This window comes from Stigmatopora nigra, chromosome 2, assembly GCF_051989575.1.
Source record: "Stigmatopora nigra isolate UIUO_SnigA chromosome 2, RoL_Snig_1.1, whole genome shotgun sequence".
Classification (NCBI taxonomy): domain Eukaryota; kingdom Metazoa; phylum Chordata; class Actinopteri; order Syngnathiformes; family Syngnathidae; genus Stigmatopora; species Stigmatopora nigra.
Window position 1 is genome coordinate 8,197,531 of NC_135509.1, and position 11,311 is coordinate 8,208,841.

The 11,311-nt window shown below is 37.0% G+C and overlaps 1 protein-coding gene across 1 annotated transcript in view; it reads left to right on the forward strand.

Annotated features, from left to right (window-relative positions):
* LOC144214677 (voltage-dependent calcium channel subunit alpha-2/delta-1) overlaps positions 1-11,311 on the forward strand; it is a 61,884-nt gene that overhangs the window by 36,112 nt on the left and 14,461 nt on the right. Inside the window, exons 21-33 of the mRNA XM_077743266.1 lie at positions 869-925; positions 987-1,058; positions 1,134-1,195; positions 1,938-2,014; positions 5,122-5,182; positions 5,290-5,381; positions 7,299-7,380; positions 8,279-8,341; positions 9,309-9,412; positions 9,815-9,910; positions 10,366-10,433; positions 10,532-10,570; positions 10,646-10,717. Of these exons, the coding sequence (XP_077599392.1) occupies positions 869-925; positions 987-1,058; positions 1,134-1,195; positions 1,938-2,014; positions 5,122-5,182; positions 5,290-5,381; positions 7,299-7,380; positions 8,279-8,341; positions 9,309-9,412; positions 9,815-9,910; positions 10,366-10,433; positions 10,532-10,570; positions 10,646-10,717 (945 nt within the window). The remainder of the gene's footprint in view (positions 1-868; positions 926-986; positions 1,059-1,133; positions 1,196-1,937; positions 2,015-5,121; positions 5,183-5,289; positions 5,382-7,298; positions 7,381-8,278; positions 8,342-9,308; positions 9,413-9,814; positions 9,911-10,365; positions 10,434-10,531; positions 10,571-10,645; positions 10,718-11,311) is intronic.

Genomic DNA, 11,311 nt, shown 5'->3' on the forward strand with positions numbered 1-11,311 from the left:
AATCGTCAATCTGCTCACATTTTATTTTATTCTACCATAAAGTCATGCAGATGGGTTATTTTATTTATTTTATTTAAAAAAATATTCCAGACTCGTTTTGAAAGTCACTTTAAATTTCCTTTGTTCTATTTCTTTTTAAGACTATCCACATTTAATAGCTTTTGGTTTGGCGGTTTTTAGAAACCTATTATTTCCGAGCCCATAGCTCGTCAGTTGCTATTGAGTAGCGGTTTGAAAGAGTTGCCTGCTCAGATTTTTCTGTTTCTGACTGGCTTTCAGTGCCAGTTGGAGAAGCTTCATAGTTGTCACAGTGCTCTAACACGTCGTAGAATTTCTGCTTTCCATGGCAAGTTTTTGGAAACTGGATCTGTTCTGGACAAGTGGAATGCCTGCCTGCCTATTAGCAGCAAAACTCATGAAATATCCAATTCCAAGAGCACGCCATAGTCTTTTGATTTGAATTGGAACATACGATGAACACAAACTTGCTTAGGCAGGGAGTTATAAACTTTTAAATCTGCTCATAATTTGATAATAACCAGAGAAGATGTCCGTCACTGTCAATTACAACCAATGTATTCATTGAATGTCCTTTAGAAGGTTAAACTAAGAGCAAACTGATTAATAAAAGATTTTAAAAACAACTCAGCTCATCAGAATAACTATTGTACGACTATAAGGCGCACTTAAAAGTCTTAAATGTTCTCCAAAATAGACATTATAATCCAGTGCACTTTATATATGGACCAATAATAAAATTGACACTGAGCCTTTAAATACGATGCGCCATATAGTCGTGAAAAAATGGTAAATCTCATTTAGTTTCTTTCCCCCCCCCCCCCCACTCTTGTAGAATCCTAAATTCCAGGAACCGGTGACCCTCGACTTTTTGGATGCCGAGTTGGAAAACGACATTAAAGTGGAGGTATGCCAAAGTTCTGCGTGGTATGTCTAAGAAAGTAAAAATACTACACATTACCCTCCAGATTCGAAGAATGATGATCGACGGCGAGACGGGTGAGCGCACCATTAAGACTTTGGTGAAGACACAGGATGAGGTTAGAGACTTTTAAAAATGAGTCAAAGGTTGGTTTGGAATTTCAATGCGATGTCATGTCGATATCTTCTTGTAGAGATACATTGATCGGGGAGAAAGAACGTACACTTGGGCGCCAGTCAATGGGACAGACTATAGGTGAGTCAATTTAACATAAAATAAATAAGATATTAAATTAGATTAGGGATGTCTCCGATTGGACATCAGGGTCGATCGCGTCATTGTCAAAGGATCAGACTCAATTAAACATTGTTAGTGCCATCTAAAATGTCATAACAGTGCCAGATGCATATCTATAAGAAAGGTTATTAGACATTTATTTCAATCTTAGCACTGTAAATTTTCATCTTAAACTAAAACACCATAGCTACCTCAATCACATGATGTTAACCACACAAGTCACTTTCCTATGCCACTTCATTTTACTACTACATATTTATGTGTCCACTTTATGGCAAACCTTTCAATCTTGCAGTACTTGTAAAAATACATAAAATTCAATTCAAGGTTAAAAGATTGGGTTTTTTGACTCATTTTGACTGAGAGGGCTGGCATTCAAATTGGATTGGACGTTTCTCACCATCACTGGCAATAGAACATGGTCACTTTCATTGGCTATTATCCACCAGCATAAAAATTATAAGAATGTTTTCTACTATTTAATACACTATCAAAATATACCTTTGGCTGGCCAACTGTTTATTCATGAAAATTAAAATAAAATTGTTTAAAAAATTTCTGATCCCAGTAACAACTTAATGTAATGGTCAACTTTAATTCCATATACGTATTGTTTTCCTGACGAAAACAGGCCACCAGATGGAGGCAAATATGGATGCCTCTCTCATCATTGTTTATGGTGTTTTTGTTTTTTGTGCAGTCTGGCTCTGGTTCTGCCCAAATACAGCGAAAACTTCATTCAAGCCAAACTCGGTGACGACATCCAAGAAGCAATGTGTGAGTGCCACGCCATCATTCTTCATGAAGTAAACCGCGCTTTTATTCCCATTTTCTCGCCCCCGACTAATTCTCCACGGGATGCCAGTTTGGCTTCCCAGTTGGAAGTACAGGCCGCTCCTCGTGCGCCCGTCGCGCTCTTTCGTTTGTAGTGTAACCCAGCGGTCAGCGGCCGTGCACACCCATGCGTAGTTAAACGAACCATGCCCTTGTTAAAGACTCAAGCCAAATACCCAAGGGGCTTTTGATCCTCCCTAAACTTTTACTTTATTAGTTTTAGTATTACAAGTGTAAATACCTTTCTTCCTGATTTTGTAGAATTTCTTGGGGACTTCCTTTGTATTTTTGCCTACGTTTTTGAGGCAATTTAGGTTACTTCCTATTCATTTTGGGGTCCTTTCCTGTTTATTTTTGCTTCATTTCTGGGTTATTTCCCGTTTATTCTGATCACTTCACCCAGCTTTTTTTTCTTTGTCAAAAACTGGGCCAGATTGCCAAAATTTGATCACTAACTGGCACATTTAAATCACTAGTTGTCCTTGACTTCAATAGATGTCCAATTCATTCGAACTGGAAAGGCCTAACAGAGCAGCTGCCAACCTTTCCAGTCTGAATGGATTGGACATCAATTGGTGTTGATGGGTGCTTTCAATAGAAAGTTTCCTTCTTCAACACATTCTCTGTCTGGCAGTGAATGAGTTAATAGGAAAGAAATGTTACTGGGTGTTTTTTGTGCACAATTTTGTAACAAATTGTCTGACTTTTCTGTCTTTCTTCTTCTCTGCTGGACATTTACAGCATCGCCTTGGGGCAAGTACTCACTTTTCCGACTTCTTCCTAATCAAAAGTAATATGGAATAAATTATTAAAAACAACATAACAATAAATAAATAAAAATAAAAACTTAGTTTTAAAAACCTGTTAGAAATAAAATAGCAGAAGCATTCTCAAACTATAACTTTTAACAACTTATAGAAAATTTTCTGGGGGCAAATATAGAAATAAAATCTATTTTTCAAATTAATTTTCAAATAAAAAGTATTTATTTTAATTTTAACACTTTCTACATTTAGTTTCTTATTTCAAAAAATACATATGTATATTTTATGTTTAATATTATTATAAAGTAGTCCAAATATTTTCCTATATTTCTTTCAATACAATTTTCTATCATTTTCCCTATATCGTTTTTAATCACAAATATTTTATGTATAGTTTGGTATTCATACAATGCATTAAGTTAATGATTAATAAGCTTTACATTGAGAGCACTATGTCCATTTTAAGTGGAATATCTGGATTCAAATACACTTGAATAGTGACTAACACATTATAAATCGCAGCAGAGATTTGATTGGACGCCACAAGATGGAACGTTTGGCACTAAAAAAAAGTTAAAAGTGCATTCAGACATAAACACTCAAAAACATACCTCACAGGGTTTTATTAGTGGCCAAAATCAGCTAGTTCAGTGTAAAAATAAACCCAAAAAAAAAACATCTGTCTTGAGTACATTTTCATCACTTTGATGTGTCTCTACAAAGTCGTCCGGCTAATGGCGCAGTTATCCCGATAGATGAGATTTTGACTGAGTGCTTTGGCCTTTTGTGTCAGTCCCTCGCTGTCGTAAAGATCCCGTTGACGTTTACGGGGCCATTAAAAAGAATCAAAAACCCTGCAGCGGGGTCTTATCTCTTACTAGATGATTGTGTTTCACTGCCATTGACGGGGATAGGCGTGCCATATTGAACTGGCAGTAGGGTTGCCAACACGCTGCAAAAAATGGAAATAAAACAAAAAAATGAGGGTCACCACATTGGTAGAGACAACTGGCTTAATATGAGAAGAAAACGACCTCCCAAAGTCATGCTACATCCACTGAGTGGAGCCCGTAAAGACATAAGCAATAAATATGTCCGTCATATTTTTACGCGAAGGATGTTGTTTCATGGATAGAACATTTCCGTGAAAGTGGCCAATGTCGGTCACTTGCTGATGGCTTTTGCAGACTGCACCATCATGCTAGTATTTTTATTTTTTTTAAGTCGAAAATGATGAGGAATTGAATTTTCATTTATGAGATGTTTTTTTTAACCCAATCTAAAGCCTTGATATTTCTATCTAATATTCTAATTCAAGGGTGTCAAGATAAATCTTGGTCACGAGCCACATTGTGTGTAGGGTTTACCTTTAAAAAAAACATTGGGAAACATTACATTTAGTTTAAATAAAATAGGAAATGTGAAAAAAAATTAGTATGGGATTATACGACTGGGGAAACTTTACATAAACTTTAATTTGGCGGAACAAAACTATTGTTTGATTTACTTTCACGGGCCACACTACATGACGCGGTGGGGCCAAATATGGCCCCCAGACCGTGAGTTAGACACTTGCGTTCTAGTTTAAGCCCCCTTTTTTTTGCTAAAATATCATTGGAATTTTCACTCGCAATTATAATTCTTAGTATAAAGCCAACTATATGCCTGCAATTAAATGCCATAAAATTCTGAAAATAATTTGGGCAAAAATGGATGAATGAAGAAATACTTTCAACTCACTTTCTCACTTCTATTCTTCTATGTGCTCTGTTTTCATGGGGTCACAGGGCAAATCGGCAAGTATTTCTTTCCTTGTTCATTCAAGTATATCTAACACCTCACTGCTACCCAATACTATGTCTTGTAGTCTTTGTCCATTGTTATGTGTTTGCAGTTTTAGTTGCCATTTGTGTACTTTAGTGTCACTGTAAAATAAAAACTACACTGTGAAAAAATAATAATTTGGACATTGAAATGATGGTAAATACTGGTTGACAGAATTGTACTATTAAAAAAACTCAACAACAGTAAAATGTTGACTAAAATCAAAATTTGGTTGAAAAAAACTTAGAAAAAAAACAATTGCCGGGCCCTAATTTGTCCATATAGCAAAAAATTGCATGGGCAATTCTTATTTTTCCTTCTAATTGTCTTCTTTCAAGATAGTTTTTGACACTAAATGTATTGTCATCATCATAAATCTTATAAATACATCAATATTTTGACCACAAAACGCTGTTCAAGTAACAAAAATAAGATATCCGCATGTTTATTTGTGTTCTAAAGTTATGGAAACCCTCCAACTGGCGAACTTTGACAACTACGGACACACCTTCATCGCTCCGCGGTGAGTAGGCGCAACTCCGCCCCCGGATTCCTCACCCCACCTCACCCCGACTCCCAACGTAGCGTCTGGCATGCCGAGAGTGAAACTGACGGTTGCTGTTTCTTCAGGGAATACTGCAAAGAGTTGACGTTGTCGCTCAACAACACCCAGTTTCTCCTCGATTTCAACCAGTACATTGATAGGAACACTCCAGATGCATGTGAGTCATGCATCTCTCTCAGTGTTTTCCTCTCAATCCCGGCCTGGATCAATGTACAATGTGCGTTGTTTTTTTTTAAGACCAGAGGTGGGGAAAAGTAGCCAAAAACTCGTGTAAGCATAGCTTGACTAAAAAAAGAATATTTCTTCAGTAAAAGTGAAAATATTCTTTCCAAAAATGTACTCAAGTCCAAAAAAAAAAGTATTTGGTGAAGTAATAATGCCTATTTTTTGGGGGGCACGTCATTTATATGAACTGTAATATTATATATTGTACTATCATGTTTTTCATAACCATATTATGGCAAAACAATGCACAAAAATATCGGGTTCCTGACTGGAAAAATGTGCAAAAACTAAAATTATCACAAAAAAACATGATCAATAAGGAAATTCAAATGGGAAAATCTCAGTTTCGTTGTTATGGTTTATCGTTACAAGTTAAAATTGGGAGAAATTAAGAAAAAATATCACAAGAAAACATGATTAACCATAAAATTAAAATGAGAATATCTCAATTTTGTTGTTGTTGTGATTGTTTGTTTCAAATTAAAACTGGTAGAAAGGAAAGGTTAGAATAAACAAAAGGCAACGGTACTTCCAGCATGTAAACATCAGATAAGGAGAATCTTTGGCGCAGTAAGACGCTAATTCCCACCTCTGGTTAAGACTTGCGATTGTGTGTGTGTGTGTGTGTGTGTGTGTGCATGCGTCACAATCTGTTTGAAGTTGTGCGATCTTCACCCCGTACTCAGCGTCTGAAGGACACAGCAGCTCATTTGATGAGTCAGGTCTGAGCAGGGTGACATCAGGCCTAATCGACTGAGCTTCCTAGAATCCCCCGCTTGTCATTCTACGCGATGACTCATCTCATCGGCTTTGACTGGTCGTCATCTAATGGATCTCTCCGAGCAGTATAGCTTACCGTCCTTGCTAATGGAGGTTGCTATCCCAGAATCCACTTTGAGCCAAGGTCAATCTCGGGCTGCAATCTGGAGAAAAAAAATCTTAGTCCAATCAAGAGGTCTTGAAAGTACAGGCCACGGGCTATAAACAGTCTGAAACAGATTCCCTTAATGATGTTAAAAACAAATATTCAAATGATGAAATATGAGTGTGACAAAAAAATCTAACTTTCTGCATATTTTTAACATGAACAAGTTTATCCTCTTACGAAAATATTTCCGTTTCGTTGCTTTTTGACAGTAGAATTCTGCCTAAGCAGCCAAATTCAAAGCACTTTTGACCTCTGACCTTTGACCCAACTCAATATGCCGTAAACTGAAATTCCACGGTGACCTTTGACCTCATGGCCCCAACATTTAATCACTTCTTTCATTGTTTTAATAATAGCATTTTTACAAATTTCTGTAATTTTTTTACTCAATTTGAGGACAAAAAATATAGTTAAACATGGATTATTATCAAATAACATGCAATCTGACCATTTTAATTAATTGGCAGCCACTGACGGCGATATACGTCAATCTACCGGGCCTTCCAGTCCAATTGGATTGGACATCCATCACCGTCAATGGCAGTGAAGCATGATACCATCCATCCCAGTAGAAATTTATATACAGTATATCTTATTTGAAGTGAATGAGTGAAAGATCGCCTTCATTTTTTTTTTTATTATCATATTCAACACTCATTCGCATCTTTTTGTAACAATCATGAAAACCCCCTACAATCTTTTTTTTATAAATAGCACTAGTTTGCTTTTGCACATGCATTAATTTGACATTTGGACATTCGTGTTCTAATCTTTTAAACAGCAAAAACCATGTTCACTTAGTTTCCAATAACATTGTTTCATTTTTTTCTTGTTTTTTTGTCATCACAAGTTGATTTGCAAGCCGGGCTAGTGAAGTTGTGACGTCGATAATATATAGACGGCATCTGTCTTCAATCACAGGCAATGTGTCCCTGGTGAGCCGACTCATCCTGGATGCTGGCCTGACAGCTGAGCTGGTTGACTTGTGGAAAGAGCAGAAAGTGTGAGTGAAACATTTTTGTATGTTATGCAAATGCTGACACTGAGGGCTACACGCCTTATGTTTTTATTTTTATTTTGGTCTTACCAACATATGAGAGATACCCCCTAAAAATCTTTCATCTCCAGCCAACTCAAAATCTTGCAAAGACTATTTTTTCTAAAAGTTTAGCACAGTGAAATAGTGTATAGCTCAGCCAACCTAGTTTCTTACAAATCACTACAAAACAGGTTTAATGTTCGCAACCATCTCCTTAATTGACAAGGAACGAAACTTAACCCTCAATATGACACAATCAAACATGACATAACCACCAAGAACAATCCTTCAGAGCTGTCTCTCAATCAGATTTTATTTCAATCGGGAAAAAGCTCAAATTTCCATACTGTATCCCCACTCTGACACTAAATTATTACATAGAAAACTGATATAAGAAGAAGTGCAGTGCAATAATTGTGTATTCCACTTGTAAAATATCATAGTTTGCACCCAAATAAGTGAAGAGTCCCTTTAACATTCTTGACACCATGCACAAATGTACTCCTCCATTGCATTGTAGCACCGTCCAATATTAAAATAGGACTAAATATAATTAATAGAAAGAAAACAAATATATATATTTAAAAAAATGTCATTACAGTGACCAAAAATAACAGAATGCAACACTTACATAAATCCATGAAACAGTTTGGAAGCTAAGACCACCTTTACATGGATCATAAGCAAAAAATACAGATTTGGACCACGTTCTCGGTCCAGGTTCCGGAGGTCATCCACATGATGACAAGTGTCTCTGTTGGTGAAATTGGAGAGTCTCTTTTTGCCCAGCTGGGACGCACAGATGCGCTATTTGTTAGCATGATCCACTTCAACGCCTGACCGTGTTTTTCCATCTTCTCAGGAACGGGACGTTGGCCAGGTTTGTCGCCACAGATGGAGGAATCACAAGAGTCTTCCCAAGAAGGTAACTTCGTTCACTGTTGAGTTTCTTTGCCAGTTTGGCGGAATTAAACCGCAAGCTTAGGCCAAATTATTCAGGCGCCCAAATATGCGCTCGCAAAAATTCAGGATGTTTTATTCAAAGCTTTTTTTGGGGGGGGACGCTCCAATGACTCCCTCAAAATGAAAGATGAGTCCCTTGCAGGACAAGGATCTGTTCATGAAAAGAGCAGACACGTGGGTCTTATTTTCCCTCCATTTTCTCATCTTTAAAACGCTTGGGTGGTCGACTTTTTACAGAAGTGAAATTTCACTTCAAATGTAATCATCGTCACTTTGATTTTGATCCAAAAAAAAGAACCAGGCTTGTGATAAATCTCCTGTTAATCTGGGTTTTTGGTGCGATGGCAGCAAATGGATGAATGCTCATTCACTGTCGCACTTTTACGTCAAAAGGATTGGACATTTACCAGTAATAAACTCAATATAATTCACAACAGAAGATTGAAAAGACATTGTTTTCCGGTTACAAATTGTAAATTGTCATTAGTTCATGAAATATTGTTAAATGACTAATGTATTGACACTAATTGGTGTATAACACAAGATAATCATGATTTGTATTGCAAATCGTATTGTGAGTTACATCAATTGAAGTTGTCTGTTTACATGCACGTTTACTCAGCTGCCCAACATACGCACTTCCCAATCTACCGCAATGGAAAATGTCATTTTAGTAATTAAATTTGTATTTTTTCTCTCTCTTTTTGTTTTGCACATATTTCATACAAAATTGGTGTACTATTATCATCATTGGGGGTAGTTTTAGGGACTTCGGAACAGATTAGGACATTTACATGTCAAAGAATCTCTACTTACGAAAAAACCAAGTACGAAACCACTTTTGTAAAAACTTACTTTTGTAAGTAGAAGTAAAATTGTAAAGCAAAACCCAATCTAAGCAAATAAACCACATTTTCCTATCTTCCTAGTGCCGGAGAAGACTGGACGGAGAACCCCGAAACGTATGAATCCAGCTTCTACAAGCGCTCCCTGGACAACGACGTGTACATCTTCACCGCACCACATTTTACAAGTAAGACCCGAACACGTTCGTGCGCTCGTATCGACTTCTAATCGATGCTCTTATCCTCGGTTTCTTGGCCGATGACGCACAGGCAGAGCGCGATGTGTGTGGTTGTCGCTTAGCGTGAAGTCGATGACGTTCACATTTCCCCGTAGCATCCCGTTTGTTTTTCCCATTAGACCGTGAGCTTCCCATCTCGTTTATCCGGCTAATCTCCCCGCCAGACGTAAGGGGAAGCGAACAATGATCGTAATGCAGTCGGACGGATTAACGGGCTCAACGTGAATTACAAGCGTTCCCCGATGCGATTATTTCCTTTTTAGAGGCACTCGCAATTGCTCATGCCCGCCGGCTTTCGGGCCAAATGTTGGCCCGTTACATTCAACGTTTCCTGGCGTGTCTTCCACGCAGTGTCGACAGAAGGCCGAGAGATCCCCTCTGATTCTGGTATCCTCGTCAGCAAAGTCGTGGAGCTCATGGTGGACGAAGTCACACTTAAGCCGGCAGGTTAGTTGTGAGGATTCACAGTTCAGAACATGAAGTCCACAAACGATCCATTTGAAAGGTCGATTAGTTATGCGACAATGGACAGATTGTAAAACATCGATTGGCCTCATCTTTCAAATAGGCTTTTTTAAAATTGCTTATTTTTGACAAGGATACAAGTATGATTCAATTAATTGGTGATAAATTATCAAATATAACAGTATAACGTCTACAAGCAACTAAATGATAAATAATTATAAAAAATAAAATAATAATTTGGACGTCTCTGGCCAATAATGGGTGCCAAAGACTTAAATATTTCCATTGGAATTCAAAATCAAATCTAAAGCCATTGTCAAAACATATTTTCATGTTTTTTTAAAACTCTAACTCCTCAAAGAAATAAATCAAGACTTAAACCTAAAATCTCTGAACTGTACAGGAATCTAATCCGGATTTTTTTTCCCGGTTTGTAGTCGTGGGAGTAAAACTCAACATCACATTTTGGATGAACAGTTTCATGAATGCCACTCTAAAAGAGAATGTAAGTCTTTTTTTTTTTTTTACACTGTCTTTCACATGCATGATTCATTTTCACACATTTTAACAGGGACGCTGAATCCACTTTTCTTTGTATTTCAGTGCAAAGATGAGATTTGTGGCTGTTTGAAGAATGACAAGGTACAATGCCTTCATAAATAATACACACATTGTCTTGTAGTGACTGAGTATAAACTGTGTTCCTCCCTTTTGCAGCATGTAGACTGTGTCATCCTGGATGATGGCGGCTTTTTGCTCCTCTCCAATCAGGACGATTACATTAATTTGGTGAGTCACTAATTCAAAAAATGTCAATATTGTTTTATGACATGTGCGACATTGACTTAAAAATGACTTGCCAATTAACACAAATGACACATCAAACATTTGTATAGCAAATAGTAACACAATAACCATTTTTTTAGCATATTCATTATTATATGTCGATTTATAAGTAAAATTCCTTCCTGTGTAGACTTTTTGTATAGAAGGCTTTTTTTTTTCTCCAAAAACGACCATACATAGTAAGGCTTTTTCCCCCCAAAACGACAATGTGTAGTAAGGATTTTTTCTTGTAAAAAATACCATTTATAGAAAGGCTTGAAAAAAAAAAAAGTATAGTAAGGCCTTTTTATCAAAAACAACCATGTATAGTAAGGCTTTTTCTCGCAAAAAAAGGACACTATCATATTCATGTTCGGGCTTGTGTGGGTTTGCTAAGGGTATTCCACTCTCCTCCCACATTTTTTTTATCGTCTGTGGCTTTCTCAGCTTTGTTTGGAGATGCTGATTGATGTCTGTATTAAACCGCCCTAGTATCCATTGTATATATGTGTCTATAAGAAATAGACATGCTTGATGGCATCCTGTAGCAAGAGGGAT